This window comes from Crotalus tigris, unplaced genomic scaffold, assembly GCF_016545835.1.
Source record: "Crotalus tigris isolate CLP2741 ecotype Arizona unplaced genomic scaffold, ASM1654583v1 scf7180000017644.4837335, whole genome shotgun sequence".
NCBI lineage: Eukaryota > Metazoa > Chordata > Lepidosauria > Squamata > Viperidae > Crotalus > Crotalus tigris.
Window position 1 is genome coordinate 3,949,980 of NW_024096536.1, and position 26,901 is coordinate 3,976,880.

The 26,901-nt window shown below is 39.8% G+C and overlaps 1 protein-coding gene across 7 annotated transcripts in view; it reads right to left on the bottom strand.

Annotated features, from left to right (window-relative positions):
* Window positions 1-26,901, bottom strand: part of LOC120304721 (activating transcription factor 7 interacting protein) — a 131,158-nt gene that overhangs the window by 85,883 nt on the left and 18,374 nt on the right. For 3 of the 7 annotated variants that reach the window (XM_039335647.1, XM_039335641.1, XM_039335640.1), the window contains exons 2-3: window positions 9,477-9,502; window positions 4,725-5,797 (exon numbers count right to left, since the gene is read on the bottom strand). In XM_039335647.1, the coding sequence (XP_039191581.1) occupies window positions 4,725-5,790 (1,066 nt within the window). In that variant the 5' untranslated portion in view covers window positions 5,791-5,797; window positions 9,477-9,502. Of the gene's footprint in view, window positions 1-4,724; window positions 5,798-9,476; window positions 9,503-9,894; window positions 10,335-26,901 lie in introns of those variants that run through there. The other 4 variants (XM_039335644.1, XM_039335646.1, XM_039335645.1 and 1 more) reach the window with 2 other exon arrangements.

Here is a 26,901-nt window from a genome sequence, read left to right on the forward strand (position 1 = left end):
TGGGAGGCTTGCAGCAACTGGGGATGCAGCAGACACCATGGGGGGGGGCAGCAACAGTTGGGGATGCAACATCCACAGTGGGGAGGCCAGCAACCACTGATGGCGCCACCTCTTAGAGCCATCTTCGATAGGGACCCAGAGAAGATGATCTTTTTCCTCAATCGGGTGCACTCTCACTTGAACCACTATGCCTATTTCTATCTGAACCCAGCCACTATGATCGACATGATGGTGTCCAGCTTTGAAGCAGAAGCATCCGAGTAGCTGAACAATTTGTATAACAAGCAAGCACCCGAGTTAGAAGACCCCCACCTCTTCCTCCTAGGACTGAGAGCAAGGTTCGAGGACCCATCCATTGCCCTCAAAGCGGAGGAGCAAGTCCACAAAATAAAACAAGCTGGCAGGTCTGCCCTAGAATACGTAACGAGAGTTTCGCAAGATAGTCGGCAGAACAGAAAGGTGACCCGAGCAATCCCTATTTCATCATTTCAAGGAGGGACTAAACAACCACCTCTCCCAGGCTTGTATCTATCGAGCGGTCCCTGATCAGCTGCAAGAGTGGTACCAAGCAGCAATAAGACCAGATGTTCAGCTCACCCGCTATCAGAAGCCACCCCCACAGGAAGCCAGGAAGCCGAGTAGAGGCCAAATCAACCCAAATGACAGCCGCCACCACCCCCGTAAACCTCCAACCATTACGGCTGAGAATCCCAGACCACCTGCTGGGCCATCAATCAAGTGTTTCAGATGTGGACAACAGGGACAACGAGCAGCGAATTGCCCAGTCCCTTACCCCCAAGCAGCAGCATAGATCGAGACCACCAGCGAGGAAGAAACCAGCCTAGTAGCCAACGAAAGAGAAAACCAACTGGATTGCGCAGGACCTGCCAAAGTCACAACCCCCACATAGGAGAGTGCAGAGACCCAAGCCGGATCTGCCGCTGCTCTACCCTCCTAAGACAGCGACGATGAAGGAGAAAACGACCCGATGGTGAGTTGACACATCCCACCTTTTTCACTACCTGCCAAACTCATAATCCCTAAGACGGGGCACAGCTAGATTTAAAAGTACTAGCTGACTCTGGATGCTCCCAGTGCGTTATCAGCTTGTCACTTGCCCCAAAAATGGGTATACGAGCAAAGCTGCTCTCCAAACCCATGAGGTTTGAGCAAACTGATGGCTCCCTAATGGGAGGAACTTTAGTCACGCAATTGACCGAACCCCTACACTTAGAAATAGGTGAGCACTGTGAGTTCATTCTCTTCATGGTGGCTCCAAAAATGACTGAGCCTATGATACTAGGGCTAGCTTGGTTGGACAAATGGAAGCAATTCATCTGGTAGGAAAACTAAAAAAGGCTTCAGAGACATACAAAAAGCAGGCAGATAAAAAGGGGCTCCTCAAAGAACATTTCAAGTTGGGGGAAAGGGTTACCTGTCAACTAAATAATAATGGCTCAAATTACCTAGTAAGAAGTTAGGACCGAAGTTCTTGGGACTTTTCCCCATTGTAATGATCATTAATCTGGTCACAGTGGAATTAAAACTCCCTAAGCTCTTAGGAAAAGTTCACCCTGTATTCCATTGCAGCCTGTTGAAACTTATCGGAGTTCCACTTTAAGACCTCCCCCATGACCATAGGGAGCACTCAGACTCCTCGTGATGGCAGGACAAACTCACTATGAAGTAAACTGTATTCTCGATTCTAGAATTTTTAAAGGGAAATTGCAGTACTTAGTACAATGGAAGCGATATTCTTTGTGGGGCCACTTTGGTAAAGTCTAGCGATGTGAAAGCTGACCGACTCATTAGTAGATTCTATAGGAAACACCCTAATAAACCAAGAGGCAATCCCTAACCTGTGCTTTTGTTTACATTACTGGATTTGTCCTTTTTGTAAGGAGGGGTGGAAGTCAATGCTGCTAACATCAGATGTTTTGCATTGACAACAGATGGAAATGTAGCCATCTTTTTCCCTTTTCACTTTTAGAGTTAGATGATGCTGGGAGGATGGGGGATGTGAATGAGAATCTAGTGTGAGAATCAAGGTTATTGAGCCCAGAACTGATAAAGAATTGACGGGCTGGAGAACTGGAGAAGAAGCCTGCGCTTCAAGCTAATTGGGGAATGTGATTTATGACTGTTAATTGGAAGAGGGAATTGTGCTTTGATATTATGTGCCCAAGGAAGGGGAATTCAGTTTTTCAGGCCTCCCAGGTGGAGGCAAAACCCAAGCCGCAAGGACAGCTGATCTGGTCATCAGAATGGACCCTACCCAGCAGATACTCGACACCTCGAGACACCCTTGCCACCATCAAGTGCTTCAAAGGTGGACAAGGGTAAAGGTTAATAATGCCTCAAAGTTCTTTTGAAGAGTTTCATCTGTTGGAACCATGACACAGTCCTGCTGTGGTTCAATTTGTTCATAATTGGATATCAAGGGTGGTGCAAGTCCTATGGAGATGCCAAGAGAACAGATATACCCAGTTATATGACAACTGTTTGATCTGAGAAAGTCGGCAGGGTCATGTAGAATGCAAACACCACCACCTGCATTATTAGATTCATGACCCTTCTGCCTGGTTAAGGCAGCCCAGTGGGTGTCACGTGGATGGGTCCAAGTGATGGTGAATCCATCCTTGTTTCTGGCCCATTTTAAAGAGTCACTTGTTTGCCCCCTAGATCAAGAAGCCATTGTTGGACTCCAACGTGCCGGACAATTTTCATGCCAACGGACCATTTTCAATCAGATTTCAGGCTGACGTGGGACTGAAACTGCATTGGTTGCACTCATGGATATCTGGCAGGAGTGGAATGGAAGTTGTGTATCCATCCTTGCTCTTTTTGACTATGGTAGAGTTCCCCAATCTTTCTGGCTTTGCAGATCAGTGGGGGGGGGAGAGGGTATGGTTCTATGCATGCAGCCAAGCATGCACATGCACAGCGAACAAGTGCGCACAACTGCACAATGGATAAGCATATGCGCGGCTCCATTTGCGCAAGCAGTGGGCACATGCATCCATTGCTCATACAAATGATGCATACACGCCCATGCTTACCTGCTGTTCATGTGAGTGGGGATGCACGCACATGCCTGATTGCCCACCAGTTCCCCAGCCCAGTTCTAAAAAGCTCAAGGCCTGCTAGTGGGCCACTGTCTGAAGGTTGGGGACCCCTCGACTTTGGTATTCTTTAGGGGTGACTTTTTTGGGGTGCTGCTGCTTTACCTTCTTCCTCTGAGGCCATTGCTGAGAATCAACCCTGGTCAAATTTCAGTATCAAAGCAGATTTATAATAAGCAAAGTAGTAAAACAATAAAAAAACCGAGCCAATAAATATTTGATTATATTATAAAAAAAAAAATATTTGATTATATTCAAATATTCTACTAATGCAGCTTGATCTTATACTACAGCAACATACTATAAATGTAAAAATAAAATTCAAGAACCACAAGTATCGTGTTTCCCTGAAAATAGGACCCTGTCTTATATATTTTTTGGCACCAAAAGATGCATTAGGGCGTTTATGGGGAAACACAGTATCAGAGTGATCAGCCCAGTCGGGCGCCCCACCCTGGTGTGCACACAAGAGGCAGTGAGTGCACAGGGCCCAACCATGTCAGGCAGCAACTGCAGCCCACTGGGCACAGCGCAGATAAGTCTGTGTGAAGGCAGGGGGGGGGAGGCATGCAATCCGGCTGTGCTGTGTGGTGACCTGGTTAACAGTAGGTTTGCTTGACAGCATCAGCAGCAGGCGGAGACAAAGGCACCAGGGGGGAGGTGATCCTGTACTTTGTGGCTACCTGCCCAGCACAGCCGAGGGCAAACCAAAAGACGATGGAATCGCCTGCCTCCTCCCGTGCCGCCACCTGCTGCCAGTGCTGCCAGAAAGCCTCCTGCAAGTCAGGTGGCTGCGTAGCGCGTCCAGATCACCTGCCTCCCCTCATGCCTCTGCCTGCTGCCGGTGCTATGCAAGCCTGACAGCCCCACAGCATATTCGGATTGCTTGCCTCCCCCCACCTCTACCTCCGTGCTCAGACTTACTTGTGCTGAGCGGGCTGCGGCTGCTGGACACTATCAGCCTCCCACGTGCTCACTGCCTCCTATGCTGGCCACGCCTACACCCCCAGGATTATTTTTGGGGTAGAGCTTATATTAGGCACACCCCAAAAAATCAGGCTAGGGCTTAATTTCTGGGTGAGCCTTATTTTCTGGGAAACACAGTAGTTATCAATAGCATGTCAAATACCCCTAGAATAATTTTTGTTGCATTTGCTCTACATGTGATTTATTCGATTTCATATTCTACTGTTGCTGGAAGTTGAATGACACATGAATTAAAAAAATTATTATGGTTGGTCACACCATCAACAAGAGGTTTACACTCAATTTGGCATTTTTATCCACCTATTGAGTCCTTTCTAAGAACCTGGGATAGGTAGATGTTTTTTGATGGTTGTTATTATTGAAAAGTAGATTTTGAAGGCTTGAGTAGTTTACTATTTGTATGGTTATTATACACTATTATTCTTATGTTTTAATTTTTAAACAGCAATATGATATTGATATTGTAATTTTAAAACATTGGATACAATTAATGTTTATTCTACATTTAATACAACTAATTTATTTCACAGATAAGGCAATTATTTTACTGCTTTTAAGTTCCAATATTGAGTTTTGAATGACCATTTAAAATGGAGAGAAAAAAATACCACTCACCTGGAGAATTTTCATGGTTTGGCATTAATACTACAGCTTCTTTTTCACAACAAACTTCTTCTTCATCAGAAAGAACCAAAAAAGCTTCTTTGGGCAAACTTTCATTGCTTTCATGTTTAGATGGAGAATTTAAAGAATTTGCTACCTTTTCTTCTGAACATAAGCTAGGAGTCTCTACAGGGAGCAAGATGGGTTGAGAGAAACAATTTAATGCATTTGCTGGGGCCAGCTTTTCTAAAATTGGAATAATTTCATCTGTTTCCATTTTAGCTGCATTTCCCAACATACTCTCAGTTGGTGGTTCTTCTACAGTTTTTTGAGCCACAGCCTCTACCACATCTGCAGATTTCATTTCATTCTTTGAACTTTTATTTGTATTCAAACTACTAGATATTGCTTCCTCATCAACTTTCTCTTTTACAACAGCTTCCTGTGCATTATTTTTTTCCTCCATAGACAGTTCAGTGGTAATAGTCAACTCATTTATTTCTGCTGGTTCTATCATTTGGTCATTGTTATTTTCTTCTTCAGTCTGACTTGATGAGGTTTTCTGATCCAAAATATCTGCTACACAAAGAACTTTATCATTCAGGTCCTCTTTTATAGTGATCTGTTCCTGAATGTCATTATCTTTATTACATTCAAGTACTTGACTTTCAGATCCAGGGCTCAAGGGTGAGCTATTATTTTCATGATGTTGCTCAGAAACAATGTTTTCAGGAGAAAGAGTTTCACATTTTGCTGTTAAGTCACCATGCTGGTTTTCCTTGTTATCCGGACTTTTGACATCAGCGACTTCATCAGATTCTATTTTTCTGTCTTCAGGATCAAGATATATGTCTTCTAGGCCATTCACCTCTCTTTCCTCAATGCAGTCAGAATTTAATAAAGGAGAACTGATATCTGAATCCCCATTTTCATGTTTTCCATTTAACAGTTTCAGATCAGCAGTCTTCAAAAAATCTTCTTTTACTTTATATACACTTTCAAGCTGTTGCCTGTCACTTGCTCGCATGGTTTTACGGGCCTTAAAAACTTTTTTTTGAGGTTCTTCACTGTTTTCCATCTTGATTCTTAAAAAGTAGTTTTAGGATAAAAAAGAAAAACAAGGAAAATTCATCAATAAAAATCTAACTTTAAGTGCAACAGGTTTGTTATTTTTTCTGCAAAATCATTGGGGAGATGATTTAACAATGACTCTCATTGGATTTTTTTGTGGCACAGAATCCCTTTTTATTTATTTCAGGAAGTTATTTAAACTTGATCATGAAGGTAAAATATTGATGGCAACATACTGAAATCACATTATATAAATTGCCAACTTTCTAGTTCAATCAAGATAGCAAGTCTGCAAAAACTGGTAGAGATTACAGGTAGTCCTTGCTTAAACAATCACAATTAGGATCAGCAACTCTGTGAATAAGCAATGCAGTTAAGTGAGACATCACATGACTGCGATGGATTTACTTCACTTCTGCTGCAATTGTTAAGCAAATTACCCATGGTGGTTAAGTGATTTGTGATTTTACTGCTGGATTCTCCATTGATTCTAATTGTTGGAAGCTTGCTGTGAAATATGCAAATGGCAATCACATGATTGCATGGTAATAAATGTGAGGACTGATTATAAAGTTATTTTTTCAGTGATATCGTAACTTCAAATGGTTCATAAATAGGGCAGCTGTTAAATGAGGTCTACCTGTGCCTTCTCCAGTAGCAATGTCCAACTGGGAATCCTTTCAGTAGATTTTTTTTAAAAAAAATATGAAGAAAATCACTCAAAAAGCTTTCACTATAAACTCTGCTAAATTTATTGTTGAAATATCCTAAGACATTTCAACTGATAATATAACACAATATTTTAATCCCTACCATGCAAACATCACAAAATATCCACAAGGGTGCATACTGTAGCCACATAATAAGTTTGTTGTTAGCAAAGTATCAAGAAAAAACAAAGCAGTATGCAATTAGATCACAACTAACCACTTTAAATAATTTGGTGATATCTGTGCAAACCACTCAGTCATTCTCTATTTTTTTAGAATAAAATTGCTGTAAAAAACATTTTCCATTCTTCAAATAAAGCTCACATACATGTAGATCTGGTAATAGTTAACTTAAAATCATACACGAGGAATGGTAAAATAGAGAGTCATTATTTCTGCTTAAGTTTTTTCTCCAGAAAGTGAATTGTGTATCTGTATTTTACATTAAATGCACATAAAAACATAAAATTGGATACTTTAGTAAGCCTTGATCTCTTCTCATACAAATGACTCCACAGAATACAGGAAATGCAGAAAAGCTTGCATGACTTACTTCAGTGGATTCATAAGGACCCACAAATCTTAAGAGATATGTCTTGCCAAGAAGAAACAATTTCTGAAATTTAACAGCCTTATTTTTGCTTTTGCTTTTTAAAGTTCTGCAGTTTCAGAGCCATACAACAAGTTAGGCGATAGGACTATGCAAGAAAATCTTGCTTAGTTGTGCAAAAACCTATATACGCTGTTTGCCTATGCATAATACAATTCATTTCATAAATATTAAATATTTGGGTCATTTACCAGAAGAAATTATTTAAATCACTGACATTTTTACTTGGTGAAAACCTTTTGTCAATATAGATGTAGTTGTCTAAGTAGTTTCTAAAGTGATATTTGAAAGTGTCCTTGCCTTCATAACTAGGAACTTTTCCTTCTCTTCCCTAATATATATATTTTTTGAAAAGCAAGTTCATTGCTACATGGCAACAAAGATAGATATTAGAATAGCTGCTATGGATTAACCCATACTCATGAAGTCATATTAGTTAAAAGGGTTAGCCAATCACTTTCCAGCTCAAATGCATTTTACCCAGCAACAGAGGAGACCGAGATCATGAAAAGACAACAGTATACTGTATAAGACTCAAAACAGCTCCATACGGGTTACAAGCATTCCAGAAGTGCATTTCTATTACAGTTCCAAAACCAAAGTGTTTCTCCAACAAATATAACCCAATTTAGAAAATATATATATAAGCAAATAATGTTCACTGTTAAGCAGTTTTGTATTAAATGTTGCCTGCAAGGTAATTAGGAAATCCTTGGCTTTAGTACCATGCAGGACTATAGATTCGTTCTAAAACATGGCTCAGACATTGCTCAACAGTCCATTAAAACGCAAATGCACATTTGTATAATAAACTCTGCTTTAGTGTGTCAAGAATACACATAGAGAAATGTACATTGAAGTTTTGAAATAACAGGCAATTTTCATAATCTTACTTTGTATTAAGATTATTATATTTCTTCTTTCTTTAAAATATTTACTGGCGTGCTTAAGAGTCTTTATAAATATTTGTTAACTTATATGTTCCACTTATGCCCTCAGGAAATTAACAAAAATTCTACACTTAAAAAAATTACATTATCTTCCACACAAGCTGAATTATATCTGTATTAAAAGGCAGTGCTTACATTGATTTAGTTCCTCATTTTATTAACAAAAACCAGACTTCAAGAACTATAGTTTGTATGTTTGCCACTTAGACTGAACATAAGTCAGGAGGAATTAGTAATAGGTAACAACAGTATTCCTTCTATTTTTTGAGCTCTTGCAGTTTCAAAAGCATACTCAAGAGGGAGTTAGCTGTACTCACACATTTGTGTGACTTATCACACAGGAAAAAATTGGCAGCTGTGCTTTATTGTTACCAAGCCCTTTCCTATGAAAGTTTTATTTTATCCTATTGGCTCAAGAAAGCTAATCCTGACCCAACAGTAAGAACAGAAAATCTCACTTCTGCCCAGCAACAAGAAAATCTAACCTTTGAATATTTAAAAAATGTACAATCCTTGACAGTATTTTGAAAATATCCTCCTTCAATATATAATATTAAGGGTAAATCTTACATTATAGCAGCAAGATTGGAAATTGCTGAAATTTCCGTACAACAGGTTGTGAAATTGAGAGCTTAATCTAATTCTGAATTTCTCAATTTAAATATCAATAGTAATTTCTTTTTAGAAGACTGTATACTCTCCTTCAACACAAAAATAAACTAAACCATAAAATCTTAGATAATTACTAAAGCGCTAATACACAATTACAAGCTGCTATAAAGTCTATGTAAATAAACTGGGCTATATTAATCAGTTATGGTTTATTACTGGCTTATTCTCATAAATACTTTTTCAACATACTTTTATTTTGCTAACCATCTTTGCGTTATTTTCTATAATTTGGATTTCCTATGTTTGGATTTTAAATAAATTGCCGTCTCAGCAAGATAATTGGTTGGTTGCATAAGTATTCCTTTGTTTTATAAAGATGATAAATAGCATTCAATGTAGTGTAATGGGAACCTGTGTTAGTATATTAATCGAAGCGTGAATTCTTAAATTTGTAATACAATTTCCTAAAATGATAAATGACTACATGCAACCCCTCTCATGAATGAAGCCAAAAGAAGATTTCTTGTGAATGGTTGGAGACATCTCTCAAAACGTGTTCCAAATTTTGCTGCCTGTGAAAGTCTTGCCCAAGCAAAACAGGAAGTTTTGACAATGCTCTCTTACGGTGCCTCCATTAAGAAACCTATTTTAAAGCAGCAAATAAATATTTGATATTAAAATTATATAGCATTTAACACTGTTTTAAATAGGGTAACAATGAGCCTACCAAAAGCAAAATGCAGAACTATGCATATTTACATTTCAGCCGCTTTCTTATGTATAACTTTATAATTAGATTTGATTATCTTACCTTTTTATGTCATCAAGTGTCACCCTCTGGAAACACAAGGGAAATTACATAGAAATACATCAAATTTCAGAGTTTTAGTATTAAAAAGTAGCATTTATAAACTACCAGAAAGCAATGATACATTCTATTACAAGACACATCTTTAAACTTAATTTATTTCTACTGATTTTCCAGAAAAATGTATTGTTGACTATTTTTTGAGACGGTTTCATCAGGAGAAATGAAATACATCTTGTTCATGAACAACACAAACAATACTGGCTTATACCAAGCCCTTTAGAAAATAATAAATGTGGATAAAGTAGATGCAGTTTAATTTTGGGAGATGTCACAAATAAAAATTTGGTTACAGTACAAATTTACCTCCCCTCTCCGCTGCCCCAATTAACCTACAGATTTACCTTTGCCATTTACCTACCATTTAAAAATGACTATCTTTTCTGAATATATAAAAACATGTCCTAACAAGAAGCCCCTGAAGCCATACTGCCATATTATCAACATGCCTAATAAGAGAAACTATACATAAACAAGATACAATAAGCCTGATGTCAGACAAATTACTGAATATTAGTGCAATTTCATTGGTTAGCAACTAAAGACTGGTTTGTACAAGCCCAGCAGTACTAAAGGCTGAGAATCAGCAGGAAGCAGGAAAAGATCTGCCTGGCAACAGGGCTAAAAATAGCACACCTCCTAAGCATTAGCACTACTGTATATGAAATCAGCAGAGCTTCATGAAATCTCCCTCTCTCTCCACATGCACAATGGAGTGCTCTTCATAACAAAGTCAAACTATTATGCTCTCCCACAACAGAGCCAGATTAGCAGTTAAGCATGTAACAAACTTTCGTGCATTTTAAATATGCATAGAATACAAAAAATATAATGACAGGTTTTGTCCATTATTTCTTTTTAGCCTTAAAGACAGGAAATATAGCTCTATCTTTAGAAATGCAGTAAAATTCAACTGTATTTTTAAAAAAAAATGATTATACTGTTAAATTTTTCATCCACCATTAAACTATATGTACATATAATACTAAAAACATATCTAGCTATAATTTAATAGGGAGGCATTTGTCAGGTTTGACTGAACATCTAAAACATTATCTGTAAAATTGCCCACTTTTTCATTAAATAAAACCCCAATGCTTTTGAGAAACATCTCCTTAGTGGAAAAAAACCCTTGCCTTCCATGATGTATAATCATCCGTACTTCAAAGCAGTTTCCTTCCATGTTTAAAAGTATTTCTATTTGTTTTAAATGATCGTTACCTAAGCACATACAAAATGAAATCAAGCAAAATGAACTTCACTTAAAAATAAAATATAAGCAGACATTTAATAATCAAATAGTTACATATAGCAGATGGAATGTAAAGACCTTCTATCTGAACAGCCAGTTCAGTAACATTAATACATGAAGAAAGGGGGAAACGTGGTTAAACAGTCTCTCTCCCTTTAAAAGCAATTAATACTCAATGATAGCACCGATATTTCACATGTCTAAAATCTCAATTCCAACATCTCTAGTAAAAAGATATTTCTTAATAGTATTGGAAATTACTTTTATTTCTACTTGATATCTTGAAGAGGTGACTGCTGGTATGATGTCAGCATTAAGATAAAACATTGATAATTTGGCTTAATATAAGAACGATATCAAGAGGCATTTGCATGATACAATAAAGCATTCAATGTTAATTAACATGAAATTATGCATTGCAGCTTAATACCTATCTTGAACACTTTTATCCTTAGAAGTGTAGAGCAGATTTGGAGTGACCACCATTTATGTAACCAAAATGGAATTGGAAACCAGTAAGTAACTGTTATTTTAAATTTCAGTATGTTAGAAATGGTGCCTACTATTAGTCATTTAGAACATTTCATCATGGAGGAACAGCTGATAATGGTTAAGGACTCAGGATCTGGCATACTGCATAAACATTTTCATTCTTTCGTAAGTGTGAGAATATAATATTTTAAATGTAATTAGCCGATTTTATTCAATTCTTGTTATTCATGGGCTTTCATTCTTGAAAAACTCCTTGGAAATGGAAGCAGTTATTGAAACATCATTTTTAGTGAATGACATCATCTATAATCATAATATGGAGAAATGTATTAATACAACATCACAAGAATGTAGTGTAGTTCATGTCAGTACTATGTGGTAAGGCTTTCCCTACTGTGCATGGCCATGTATAGCCACATTGAGGTATTTGAAGAAAAATGGGTTACATTTGTATAGAAGTGAATAAGTGAATCCATGGAAACAGAACGCTTAGAAAAAAATGACTGAATATAGTAACATTGGTTTTCCTTCCTGGTGATTAATACTTTTGTTCACAATTTTTAAAACCTATCTGTAGAGGTAAGAGACAGGCGAAAGTTGCGTGCAGAAAACTGTCCTCCCAACGCTTGTGCCTTTGTTCTGCATCTATCTTCTCCCCCCCCCACATCACCATGGTGACGTGAAAGTGCGCAGGTCTGTGTGACCTTGCCAGTTTGATAAGGCTAGCTGGTGAACAACAAGTTTCCCTGTTCATGGCCTCTAGCTTTTTACTCTTGAGGATTGGTAAAGGATTTTAGCCAATGAAATGCTATTGCCATGCTGTATCTTTTGCTATTTGTAAACCTCTATATAAACAATAAAAGGCTGCGTAGAAGGTGGCCATTTCTTTGCACCCTTGAATGACTAAGGACTGATTACTACACCTATCATCTAGATTTATTCTTTCTGTTGATTTAGCATATTATAATAAATGAAATCCCACCCTCTTTATAAATGCTTAGTTGTCAGTGTTCAATCCAATGGAAAAAGGTTACCCCCTTTTTATTTTATTTTGCTTTTATAACCAGCCATGCAACTTACTGCATAATTGCCATTAGTCCTGACTGATGCTTCTTGTTCTTTCTTCAACAAATTGGTTGTGCAATTTGGACCAAGAGTTATGTATACACAGATGTGCATATGTGCCCAGATAAGCAGTAATAAGATAAAAGTTATATAAAACTGGACCACATCATACTTGCCAACTCTGAGAGGAGGTAACAAGGAAGAAAATCCCAGTTGTAAAGGAAAGCCTGTGTTTACTGTAATGGACTCAAGTGGCATCTCATTTCATTTGTCCATAAAGAGAAATAGAATTACAAGTCTGTATTTACAAGTAGCAATATGATTAAGAGACAGAATATTATCTTCTTTCTATATCTAGCTAGCCTAAACCATGACATCCTGTTTAAGAGTCTATTTATCCTGTGTATTTAGACTTGGTCTATGGCTATTTTTAAGTAATATTTTTCTGTATACAACCGAATTCTGGAATAATAAACAATAATCATCTAGTTGTGACCAGCAAGACTTAGTCCCTGTTTCACTATCTAGTCTGGCCAGATCTTGATTACAATATACAAGGTAGATATTAAAAGACGAGACCATCTGAGTTCTAAGGTTTCTCGCTAAGGCCAATAATTAATCAGTGGGTTGTTTAATCATAATATTCACTAACCTTAAGATTTTGATTTACAAATGAATTGTTTAGTTATGTAATATTGATAAACTTTGAACCATTTCAAGCTTGGTTACTATGAAAAAATGGACAAACTAATAGACTAATTGAGGACTCCTTAGTGAAGTTTTGTCAAGTTTTCAATACCAAGGGAAACTCTTTTTTGTCCTACCAGACTTTTTAAGATTAGTAATTCAGAATTTTAAAAACATTGTTTAAAATTTTTTATTTTCTTTTTAGCAGAATAATGTAATTGTGTGTACACACAAACACACACATATATATATTATATACGTACACACACACACATATATATACATACACCCACCTTATATTGAATAATACAATATTTTATTTTTAAAATAATAAAATAATATTTTAAAAATAGTTTTTAAGTTATTCAAGGCTTCAATCTGTAATCTTAAATATATTCATGACACAGAATTCTATCAAAGGTAAACCAAAATAATGAAATGAAAACATTTCTCCCTTTGGTCACATACAGTTTTAAACTTCCCTGTTAACTCTTAGCTTTATTTTACAATGCTGCCACTATCATTATTCTTGTTTAATGAATGCTGTGTCCCAAACATGTGATAGAGTTAAATACTAGAAATAATGAACAAATATTTTACATATTCACATATAGATCAACACTGAAAAGAAGATGTTATAGAAGTTATGCCAATATTTTGCATAATATGAAAAGTAAAAACTTAAAGCAGTTTTCCATTTACTTATGTAAGATATATAATCTGTGTTTTAATAGGATATAGAAAAAAACCTAAAATGCTGATTATTGCTTTTAAACTGAAGTTCTTTATTTGATTTTTATCCAAAATATATTAATGCAGACTTGAGAGCTAGAAACTTGAATCTCCAATCTCACAGGACTCTTCAGTCTAGAGATTAAACAAATTCTTCCTAGTATGGGAGGAAATCACTTTTTCAAATAATGTCTGAAAATCTAATTATATATTTTAATACATACTATCAGACATAAAACAAAATGAAAAATAAAAACCCATCACTGTTTCTGTTACTTATTTTGAAACTGCAATCATATTTAGCGATAAAAATATGGGATAAAACTAAAGCCAAATTCTTTTTATGAGAGAATCACTAAATAGAGTCACAAAATTCATCACAGAACCATCTATGTCAATTACTCTGTAAAATAATCAATCTGTGGCTATCTTCAACATTCCTAAGCCCTCAAATATACTGCCACACAACCTAATCAAGCAGCTTTTTAAATTTTGAAACTATAATTAAATTAAACTATAATGAATTAAAAACGTGTATATATCTTTGAAAAGGTTATAAAAGATTATGAAACTACTTTTCTTACCTGGAGACAGCCTGACATTCATCAAATGAACTTCCTGCTCAGCTTAGCTGCTTATGTATCAAAACAGTAGAACACAGTAGAACACTTCTAGGTCAGCCATCTTGAGAACAGGCTTTATTTGTCTTTACACAAGCAAAATATATTGCATTTTTGTTGAACCTGCCTAATGCATGATTTTTCATTTAACTATCTATCTTTTTGCAAAAATGAATGCCAAGATTTTTATTTATACAACAAATGCTCCTAAAGGATTAGCTCTCAATGAATACATGGTCTAAAAATGTCAGCTGCACTAGAAATCCTTTAGAATAAAATTATTGGCAATGCTTGCTGCAGTGCTACCAGTTGCCTCCACAAAAATATGTACAATGTGATGTCTCCCTTATAACATGCCACAGCAGAAAAAATGCATATTGTAATACAAGAGGAACCAACACAGAAAGTTAGCAATTTAATTTTTGCATAAAAATTTAAAATTTTGTTCTTCCTTGCATTATTTTAATAACTTTTTTCAAATGCTATCTATTTTAAATATTTATTTTTCCCCTTCCATCAGAGAAAAAAGATTGCTTGGATATTCCAGATGGGATTTCAGGCATCTTTACTGCCTGTGACAGTACTAGAAATGTAGATTAAAACAAGCATCTATTTCCTAAAGTAACTGCAGCAAGATGCTACTAGAAAATTTTCACTTTGTTTTATGTTCAAGACGAATAGTTCTAAACAGAACTGAAAGTTCAGTGACAAGTTGCCTCAGTCAAAGTAAAAATTACCAATATTTTCAGTATATAACAAAATATTTAAGCATGGTATTTGACTGTTCATGTATTTTATATATTTATAGACATTTTTTAAAATTCTTTCATACATGATGGAAATAATTAATGGTAAAACTTTTTAAAAGCTATTTTGACTTTGTAGTACATATCTCATAAACCAGTCCTGTGTTCATTTTTATTCTTTTTTATTAAATTATTGTAAATACTTTATTTATTCTTTGGAACTTTTAAAACCTAGTAAGTCATCAAATTTGCATTGGATCATAAATAAAAGTCATAACTATTTTAATTATGGATGACTTAAAACATGGCTATTTTAATTAAACAGGACTTAAAATATGAATAATTATCCATTTTTAGGATGGATTGTTAACTTAGTTCCTCAGGAAACATTGCCCAAAACAGTGTTAAAATTCCTGGTTGACCACAAGCTTGGCATTCTTCCATTCCTGTCTCCAGTTAAGTTTTATATTCCAGAACAACAGTGTGAACAAATACTACTAAAGCTTACTAAAATTGCTACTGCATTTTCTACTGGAGCTGAGTTTTAACTGTAGCTGAATCTCAATTTTAAATTATTATCTTTACACTACTTTGCATTTTATTTACCTTATCCCTGCTGACCGAAATCCAACTTCTGTATGCATAAAATGAATCATGATGGAAATGTACTCATTTAAATAAATGTAGTCTACCAGTGAAAACATGGAGTAAAATGCATAATATACGGTATATATCTCCTGCCTAAGAAATATGCATAATGTTAACATATATTTTAAAGCTAAATCATAGAATTATGGAGCTGAAAGGGACCGCGGAGATCTTCTAGTCCAGTGGTTCTCAACCTTTTTAATGCCGCGACCCCCAATCGGTCGTAAGTCGAGGACTACTCAACCGGTCGTAAGTCGGGGACTACTCAACTGGTGCAGCACCGTTTGCAGAATGGGACTTTTGGCGGGCTCAGCAGGGCAGAGACAGCCTGGACAATTCCTATTGGCTTTTGAAAGCCAATAGAATTAGACTCTATTCAAGAGAGTCTATTCTATTGGCTTTCAAAAGCCAACAGAATAAAAGGGAATAGCACAGCTAAGGAAAAGGGGGGGAAATGGCGGACTGCATTGTTTGGCGACCCCCGTGAAATGGTCGTTCGACCTCAAATGGGGTCCCGACCCACAGGTTGAGAACCACTGTTCTAGTCCAATCCCTTTGCTCAAGGCAGGATACTTATACCATCCCAGTCAAATGGTGTGCAGTCTATATTTAAATACCTCCATGATGGAGCACCCACAACCCTAGGAGGCAAGCTGTTCCTCTGATTAATTGTTCTGTCAGAAAATTTTTCCTTACTTCTAAGTTGGATCTCTTTTTAACAAGCTTCCACCGATTACTTCTTGTCCTGCCCTCTGGTGCCTTAGAGAAGGGGCGTTGGTCTTACCTGAACACCTTTGCTCAGCATTATGATGGAGAATCCACCAATGGGTTTTCCTCGTCTTCTGCCCGTAGACTAGTCGGCCAATTTTGCTCCGCCTCTCCTGAGACCTTCCCTCCCCAGTCCCGACGAGGCGAAAGCTCTTGGCTACGTTTCCTTGTGTTGATTCCATCCTCTCCCCTCACAGGACCTGACTGGCCTCAAAGGTGGGAGTGGATTCTCCATCATCATGCTGAGAAAGGGCATTCAGGTAAGACTAACGCCCCTTCTCCAACATGACGAGTGGAGAATCCACCAATGGGACATACCAAAGCCTCACTGTCCTTGTGGTTGGGAGGCCGTCTGGGCCTGTGTCCCACTCTCTGATACTAAGCATTGGAGCACCCTCCTGCCAAAGGAGGCCTCCACAGATGCGAATCTATCTAATTTGTAGTGTCTTATAAAGGGGGAAGGCGACGCCCAGGTTGCCGCTCTACATATTTCTTCAATTGAAGTTTGGGTTGCCCATGCTGCGGAGATGGCAGCGCTGCCCGTGGAATGTGCGATGATTTCCCTGTATGACTCTGCTATGCACCCCCTAATCCATCTGCCGATTGTGGATGCAGTGACCTTTCGGCCTCTTGTGTGAGAGTGGAAGGAGACAAATAGTGCTGCCAATCTGCGGATGGGTGCCGTTGGCTTTATGTATTGTTTTAAAACTGCGAACATCTAGGGCAGTGGTTCTCAACCTTCCTAATGCCGCAACCCTTTAATACAGTTCCTCATGTTGTGGTGACCCCCAACCCATCCAGCTGGCCGGGGGGTATCAAAAACTTGACCCCCCCAAAAAAAGGAAAAAATGGGAAAGTATAGGTAGTCCTCGACTTACAACAATTCGCTTAGTGACTGTTTGAAGTTACAACAGCACTGAAAAAGCGAATTATGATCATTTTTCACACTTATGATTGTTGCAGCATCCCCAGAGTCATGTGATTTACATTCGGATGCTTGACAACTGATTCATACTTATGATGTTCACAGTGTACCAGGGTCATGTGATCAATGGCCAGGGGGCGTGGTCAGCTGATCACTCAGGTTGCAGAGTGCCTGTGGGGGGATCTGTGGGCCTCTGGAATGGGACGGGGTTGGTGCCTGCCTTCCTTCCCTCCCTTCTCTCCCGTTGTTCCTTCCTTCCTTCTTTTCTTCCTTTCCTTGTCTTTTCCTACCTTAGTCTCTTCCTCCTTCCCTCCCTTTCCCATTGTCCCTTCCTTCTTTCCTTCACCTCCTTAGTCACTTCCTCCTTCCCTCCCTCTCTCCCATTGTCCCTTCTTTCCTTCCTTTCCTTCTTCTTAGTGTCTTCCTCCTTCCCATTGTCCCTTCCTTCCTTTCCTTCCCCTACCTTAGTCTCTTCCTCCTTCCCTCCCTCTCTCCCTTGTCCCTTCCTTCCTTCCTTCCTTCTTTGTCCCTTCCTTCCCTCCCTTCAATTGTTCCTTCCTTCATTCCTTCTCTCATTGTCCCTTACTTCCCTCCCTCTTCATCCCTTCCTTCCTCCCCCCCTCCGTGTCCAGGAAGGGACAAGGAGAGGGGGATAGGCTACCACTGTGGCTGGTAGCTTTGCTGCTGGTGGCCATGGTGACATGCCAAACCTATCTGTGCAAAGGCAGAGGCAGAGGAGAGGTCCGCCCAGCTCATTTGCTCAGCTTCACCGGAAATATGCCACTTGCTAAGTTAGCAGAAGCACCAGCTGATTCGCACTTCTGCTAAATTAGCAAGCGGCATGTTTTCTAGCAAAGCTCAAGCAAGTTTGCTGGGCAGAAGCCAATGAGAGCTGCTACAGTTGATCTGCTTCTGGGCTGTTCTGCAGAAGCGCGGATCAGCTGTAGAGGCTCGCCCCGATCCTGGACAAGAGGGAAGGAAGGAAGAACGGAAGGGACAAGGAGAAAGAGGGAGGGAAGGAGGGACAAAGAGGGAGGCAAAGGAAAGGAAGGAAGGAAGGAAGGAAGGAAGGAAGGAAGGAAGGAAGGAAGGAAGGAAGGAAGGAAGGAAGGAAGGAAGGGACAATGGGAGAGGGAGGGAAGGAAGTTCCAGCCAGCAGAGACTTGGCAGCCCGGCTGCTGAGGAACAGAAGAGCGCAAAGCCAAGGAGAAGAATGTGGCGGTTTTCTCCCAAAGGGGGCTCCTTTTCTCCACCCCTTCCCTGGGTTTGTGGGGAATTTCTCGTCACCAACGCTGGCAGGTGCTCCTTCGAGCCCGCCACGAGCTTTCCTGCCCCCTTTGCTTCTCCCCCCGCTTTCGTGAGGATTGTGGTGCCCTTGGGAAGACGATCATGCTTTGAAGCTTAGGAGAGGAGACCTCCTTTCCTCCTTCCCTCCCTCTCTCCCTGTCAAGCCCCGGAGGGCTCGACATGGACGGGCGGAGAAGTCGAGGATGGGTGGGGTGGCAAAGGAGACTGGCGGCCATCGGCAGACCTCCCGGCTGACAAGCACAAGTTCGGGGGTCGCCAGCTGACGGACGCAGGACCTGCGTGCACGAGAAGAAGTCAATCCGGTTGCTGCACAATGAGTCTCTGGGAAGGACAGGGCCTTGCTCTGCATCTGCGCTCTTCATGTGCCCCCTGCAGGGCACATTTGGTAGAGTTCATGCAGACTGCCACCAAGCAGCATATTTTCCACAAACAAGTGAGGTGGAGCGGGGGGAGGGAGAGAAGGCGGTTGACAAGTCCTGCCTAAGACCATCGGAAATATGTGTTTTCCTATGGTCTTAGGCGACCCCTGTGAAAGGCTCATGCGACCCCTAAAAGGGTCGCGACCTACAGGTTGAGAACTGCTGGTCTAGGGTGTGCCATTTGCGCTTCAATTCATGGGAAGGCTCGGGGCAAAAGTTTGGTAGTACCACCTCCTGTGCTCTGTGGAATAGGGAATTGACCTTTGGAATGAAGGAGGGGTCCAAATGTAATACCACCCTGTCCGTGTGAACGGTACAAAGATCCTTCCTCACTGACAGTGCTGCTAATTCTGAGATGCGCCTTGCTGAGGTAACAGTGACTAGAAAGGCAGCCTTAAAGGTCAGGTATTGTAGGTTGCAGGTCTGGACAGGTTCAAATGGAGGTAGGGTGATGGCCTGTAGGACCTTAGGTAGATCCCAGGAGGGGTATCTGTGGACCATGGGTGGACTACTGTTTGTTGCACCCTTGATGAAGGATCGCACCACTGGGTGTCTAGCTAGAGGTTTGGAGTTACTGTAGGTAAGGACGGTAGATAGGGCGGCCACCTGTCTATGAATTGTGTTGGGTTCTAACCCCCTATCCAGACCCTCCGCTAGGTAGTCTAAGGTATCTGGGATAGAGATACTACAAAGGTCTAGTTGTTGTCTGTTGCACCAGCTGCAATAATTTTTCCAGGTGGAATCATAGATCCTATTAGTTGTAGGCCTTCTAGAGGCCTGGTGTGTCCCAATGACTCTTTGTGAAAAGTTGTCTCTCTCTAGGAGGCGCCGCTCAAGTGTCAGGCGGCCAATTTGAGCCACTGTGGCGCTGGGTGTAGTAGGGACCCTTGGTTGAGGGAGATTTGGTTGTGTGGAATCCTCCACAGTGGGGATGTAGATAGATTTACGAGGTCGGCAAACCACGGCCATCTTGGCCAATGTGGTGCAATGAGTATCACCTCTGCTTGTTCCCGCAATATCTTCCTGGGGGTTGCTTGTATCAGAGGAAGCGATGGGAATGCATACAGCAATCCTTTCGGCCAATGGCCTCGGAGTGCATCTGCTCTCCCTGCTCCTGGTGTCGGAAAACAGGAGAAGAACCTTGGAAGCTGGCAAACAGATCCAGCACTGGGCGGCCAAATCTCTCTGATGCCTCCCTGAAGAGAGCAGGGTGCAGGCTCCACTCTGAGTGGTCTATCGTCACCCTGCTTAGGGAGTCTGCCTGATTATTTGCTTCTCCTGAAATGTGCTAGGCTTTGATGGAGGCTAGGTTGCTCTCTACCCAGATTCTTAGCACTTGTGCTTCAGTCATGAGAGCCAAGGATTGCGTGCCTCCGTCGGTTGACGTGTGCCTTGGCCGCCACGTTGTCTGTATCAGAATGTGTTGATGCGCCACTGTGCTGCAAAAGTGGCGAAGGGCTAGGTGTATGGCTGAGTTCCAGCCAGTTTATGTTGTATCTTAGATCTTTCTTTGACCATTGGCCCTGCTAGCAGTGATTGTAGGTGCACTCCCCAATCAAATAGGCTGGATCCGTTGTCAGGCTGATTCGGTTGACCTCCCTGAACAAGAGTCCCTTTCTTACCGCTGGGAAAGACCACCACTGGAGTGACCTTAGGACCTTTGGTGGCAACTTACCTTTCGGTTTGAGTAGACTTTCTCTTTTTTTTGAAATGGGAGTAGGAACCACTGCAGATTCATGGAGTGTAGTCGTTCCCAAGGTACGATCATGAGGCCTGAATGTCCAGGAGGTGCTGGATGGCCTCCTTGATGAGGTTCCTTTTGATCAGGTCTCTTGGAGATGGGCAAGGGATGAACCGGTTTGGGGGTGTTGAGAGGAATTCCAGTTATAGGCCGAATATGATGGTATTTAGGACCCAAAGATCCGTGGTGGTAGCTTGCCATTTGTGAGCAAAAAGGGCTATCCAGCCACCAATGGAGGAGCCCCCCCCCACTGTCACTTGGATCTGCGGTAGGGACGGCCCCCCGGCTTCTCAAAAGGGCCACTTTGCTTGGAACTGTTGTCGGAACCTGTCCCTGTTACTGCTTCTCTCACTCTGCCGGTCCAATCTGGGCTGATAGGAACCGGAAAAGGCCCCCTGTTCCATGCCTGCATCAGATCGAAAAAACAGTCTGCAGGAATAGGAGTGAGCTCTCTTCTCCGTTCTCTTTGTCAGGTGGGCCAGAATCTTGCGTTTGTTCTTGTTTTCTATTAGATAAGGGTCAAGTGCCTTGCCAAAGAGCTGGCCACCCTTATAAGGTGCCACCGCTAAACGTCACTTTGCCTTCATGTCCGCTTTCCAATGCTTGAGCCACAGCAGTCTGCGTGCACCAGTGTTGTACGCTATTGCTCTGGCGGAAAAGTTGGTCGCGTGTAAGGAGAAATCTGATTTGAGCTCCACTGCTGCCACTAACCTTCTTAAATTCTGGTGAGCTTTCTCCTCCTCTGGGGGAATACTTGTCTGGAGTTGGCACACGCAGAGTAGTGACGTCCTGGCGAAAAAGGATGTAGTGATGCCTGCCTTGATCGCCCACGCCGAGGCCTGGTATGCCCTGTGGAAAGTGAGATCCATCTTATGATTTCAGGCCTTTCGCTGCATCCCCGGCTATCGGGAGTGAAGAAAAAAGGGTTGCAATGGGCTCATTTACTGTTGGCACTTCTATTATCTCTGATAGCGCTGGGTCTATGTTGAACATTTTCTTGTCTGCCCCCCCCCCACTGGGAGGAAGGAACTCGATGCCCCCATGTTGTTCTGAACAGAATCAAAGAAGAGAGGTGGGCAGGGAACAAAATGTTGGGTATAAGTGGGCTGTGAGAACACCTCGTTGTTTGTGACCTTACTGGTTGAGAGACCAGTGGAAGGTCCTTTCTGCGGGATCAGAGGCCTCTCGATCTTTGTGGTGCTGCTGGCCTTGTGCAGCAGTGTCTTGAATAAGTACGGGTTAAAAAGGCCCACAAACGAAGGAGGATCTGGAGATATATCCTCTTCATCGGACATCTTCTGATCCATTAGCTTGTGGTTCTCCGCAGGAGCCCTCCTGCCTCTGGAGGACCTAGAGGAGGAAGTAGAATCATGGTATATAGAGGTCTCCACTTGGGAAAGGCGGGAGGCGCCCCTTGAAGCCACAGACCCTGTTCTGGAACAATGGTGACTTGAGGAGCCCATGGCCTGTGCAACAGCCTGAGATATCAGGGATTGTAGGTGCTCTGAAGACATTGCCTGATTCAAAACCCAGATCTCCAGGCCCCTCGCTTAGGGGAGATCCATTCCCCTATTCCGTATCGGCCTCTGCTTCCAGAGGGTCCTGACTAGACTTCCTTGAGCCAAATATTTCCTTCTCCCTGTAATTGGGTGGCTCTAATTCGTCCTCAGTGGAATTTTGCCTCCTTTCAGCTCGAGAAAATTGTTTCTCGAGAGCCTGGTGTCATCGCTTAGCCTCTCTATCCGCAGCTTTGGAAGGCCTTTTTGCAGAGATTGCCTTGGCCTTGATCTTGCCAGCCATTTCCTGTTTGGAGGATCTCTGTCTCTTACGAGCAGGAGGGCTGCTGATGAAAGGTTCCTGCGCGGTTTGGGCTATGTTTGTATTTGCCATTTATAAGACTGGAGGGGATTCTCAGTTCAGGCTAATTCAGGATTAATTGATAATTGATTTAACTCTATCAATTTCTTCATTGTTGTTGTTATTGTTATTATTATTAGCGTGGCTAGGAAGAAGGAAGTCTGACTCCGATTCCCTGGCCTCAGACCACGTGGAGGTAGCTATTCTGCCTGTGCAGCTCAGCCGGGCTCCCTGGAGGTTGCTGAACTCCGTTTGTGTATTCTGCCTGTGCAGCTCAGCAGGGCTTCGATTCCCTGGCCTCAGACCACGTGGAGGTAGCTATTCTGCCTGTGCAGCTCAGCCGGGCTCCCTGGAGGCTGCTGAACTCCGTTTTCGTTAGCGTTTGAGAACAGAGCCAAATCAGGTAACTTTTGAAGACTAGCTTTCTACCGGACGGAGGAGCTTCAATTAAGCCACGGAGCTGCAACTCTCCGCAGACCAGCTGATCCTCGGGTGATTCGGCTAGTTTCAGAAGAAAAGCCTGCGAGTGCTCTGTTAGCCCTCCGCGGCTCACAGGCTGCCGTAGGAACCACGGGAGGTTTAAATTTACCCGCGGATCAACTGGCTAGTGGGAAGCTCTCCTCTTGTGGCTGGAAATCCCTGTGGGAGGGTTGAAATGGAAGGAAAAGGAGGAATGCTTTCCCCTTTTGCCCAGGGTCACATTTGGTGACCGGAAAATGGCGTCTGCTCTTTGTCTATCTGGCTACCGGCTGGACACAAGCCAACCTCGTGGCTGTGCTGCGATTGGCCGATCAGGCAGCAGAAAGGGAAAAGGAAAGCGAACAGCCGTTCGTCTTCTAGCAATTTCCCCCCCTTGAATTAGTCAGAATATCAAGAAATACAACCTTATCTTCAGGAATCAATGAAATTCAGTTTAATCGGGGTCAAGACTGGGGAGGGGAGATCTCAAGAGGAGAGGCAGAGCAAAATTGGCTGACTAGTCTACAGGCAGAAGATGAGGAAAACCTATTGGTGGATTCTCCACTTGTCATGCTGGAAGAATGTCTATTCCCTCTTTTTTGTGGCATACCCTGAAGTACTAGAAAATAGTTATCATGTTCCCCTAATCCTTTGATGGGCTAGATATACCTAGTTCAATCAAGCATCACCCTTAACCATTGAGAAGATTCTTTTATTAGAATACCCAAAAAAGTATGGTGATGCTGTAAATCCAATACCAAGAAAAAGCTGTTAGAAAAAAAGTATATTTAGTTGTTATCTAAGTTTGCTGGATTTTATATAAATAAAAACACAAACCATGGAAGGCTACTAGAACATTATCTCAACTAAAGACATTAAATATTGCTATCAAGTATTGTCTTTTTTTAAAAAAAAAAAACCAGCATTTTCTTAACTTGAAATGGACTTATTATTTACAGAAGAGAAACTTTCCTTAAAGTGGTTTACATTTTCACTTGCATAAAAATGTGTTCTGAAATAAATCATTTCAGCAAAGTGTGATTTTTATAACTGAGGAATCATTATACACTTTGGTTATCTGAGACTCGATTGTAACCATTACTGATTCACTAAGGAGTAAACCCATTGAAATCCACAGGACTTGCTTTTATATAAACATGCATAAGACTGAAAAAACAATCTTTGAAAATCTCTGAATACTGTGACTGATAAAGAAATTAAAACAAATTATTTCAAAAAATAATCACAAGGTAATCCAGTTTAATCAAATGCAATCTCTAGGAAAAAAAACCTCTAGAAAGGCTTTAAGATAAACAAGGAGGAAACCTTGCTTTTAACTTCAGGAAAAATGGTTCTCTAATTTTGGAACCTTGAATATGAAACAAAATTCAGAAACTGAATGCTGGATGACTAAGAGGCAAACTTTATGCATAGGATAGCAAGGTCCATGTGTTAAACTGGCAACCTAATTTTTCATAAACTGCACAATTAAAACAAAAATGCTGCATTTTTGCCTCATTTTAATTATTTTATCCAGAAGTATTTCTTAATCAGTATTTACTGAAAGTCATGTATTCATTGTAGATTTTTTTTAACCATGAGATATTTAAAAAAGGTACTTTTAAAAGGCACACAATACATTGTTTTAAAAATCAAGCATCTAAAACAACTGTAATTTAGTGTACTATTATAAGAGTAATCCAAAAATAATTTTTCTAAATTCTCATTATATCAGAAGGAATATTTTAAAAAAGCAAATAACTAGAATAATAAATTTAGAATGAAAAATTTAGGTGAGTTTTCCAAAGCAACCTAGTTTTCTGATGAAATCTTCTCACAAAAATATTGCAGATTACAAATTATCCAATGGAAAATTATAGTCTATAAGTAGTGAGAGAAAAAGCAGTTTATCAAAATTGATTTTATCCCATTAAAAGACTGTCTAAGCAAAGAGGCTAGGTTGTTGCAAAGGTCAGTCCTGCAATGTCAGTGATGTCAATGTGCTGAATTTTGGGGTGGAGAAGGAACAAAAGTAATGTAAACACCAGATTTAATTACAACATTAAAACATTTTTTAAATGGAAAGTATTTGATGGTCAAGATATATATCTTTTTATACTAACAAATAAAAAAGCAAAGATATAAAGTCACTGAATTATTTCAGTACTTGTATATTTTAATAAAACCTTTTATTATGATAAAAGCATACATTGAAAGAAATTGAGGTAACAATGGTAATATTACAAGCCTAGACAGGATTATAGCTAATCTTCCACTTCTATAGGCACAATGCATTGTTGTATTCTACTATTTCTAACAGAATAATTAAATAAATGCTGAATCTTGCACTGAAATTGAAGTTAATATAATAGACTTTTGGTAGAACCTTACAGCAATTACAAAAGAAATATTGCTTGTTTTAATCCCACAAAATAACTCATTAAGAAAGAGTATTTAACATTTTTAAACTAAGTCTATTTTCTATATTCTTTTAAGATCATGAGAAAACTTTACTACTAAGAAAAAGCTAGAGTATTTGTGCCAATAAACACTACAAAACACTGGAGAGAAAGAAAGCATTATACAAAGTGGAAATGTACGAAATAAAATCATTCTACCTTGTTTTCCTGATAAATATTTGCTTTCTTCCATTGGATTGCAATAATTATGGAAAATTTTAGATTTAGGCATCAGCATAATGGAACAGAAATTCTTGTTGATATTTTAGGTAATAAAGTAAAATATAGCTAATATTTGAAAATTATTCAACTTAAAATTGTAACCATCTAAAATATCTCATAAAGAAATTTGTGGAATATAAATAAAATTTATTAAATATATGAGGAAAGTATTTTTCTTTTTATAAATTGATTATTTTGCAAAACCTCTTTGAAATTTATTATTGAAAAGATTGTCAGTATTCATAAAATATGCAAAGTAACTAGAATGTATTTGGTAACAGTTCATATTTATCAGTAACATTTTATTGCTTTTGCCTCTCCTCATGGAACTGCTTTTTTGAAAACAGACATCCCTTTTGCACTACTGGTAACACCCACTAATACTGTTAAGTGTGAGCATGACCACATCTTGCAAAAGGTGTAGGCAAGTTTTGCCCCAAGTGTGTGCATAGTGGTCTGCTTTCTCTTCACAAAAGAAGCAGCATTTTCTTAATTTTTTTAATACTATTAATATTCAAATAACCAGTCACATATACTACTCCTCAATTACACTATAGCAGAATCTGTTATTAAAAAATGTAGCATTTCCCTTCTAGCAGCATATTTCCTCATTAAAAATACTGGCTTATGATTTAATAGATATATCTTTTGATAGAGGCACATTTGTATGAGATGATAATACCAACCTTATAATTAATAATTAGTAATCCAGTCTCCTGGAGCTGTATCAAACATATATCCTCCTAAAAGCACGTTAAAAATTGAAACAACCTAATATTTTTCCTTCAGTAGGTGGCAGCACTTTACTGAACTTATCTGGTCTCAGAGGTTAGAAGGGGCAGGCCTGTTAGCACATGGAAAACAGACAATCATGGAATACCATACCAGGCCTACACGCTAAACTGGTTACTTGAAAAATTTTAATGAAGAAGGCCATGGCAAATGTCCATGAAGACACCAGACATCAA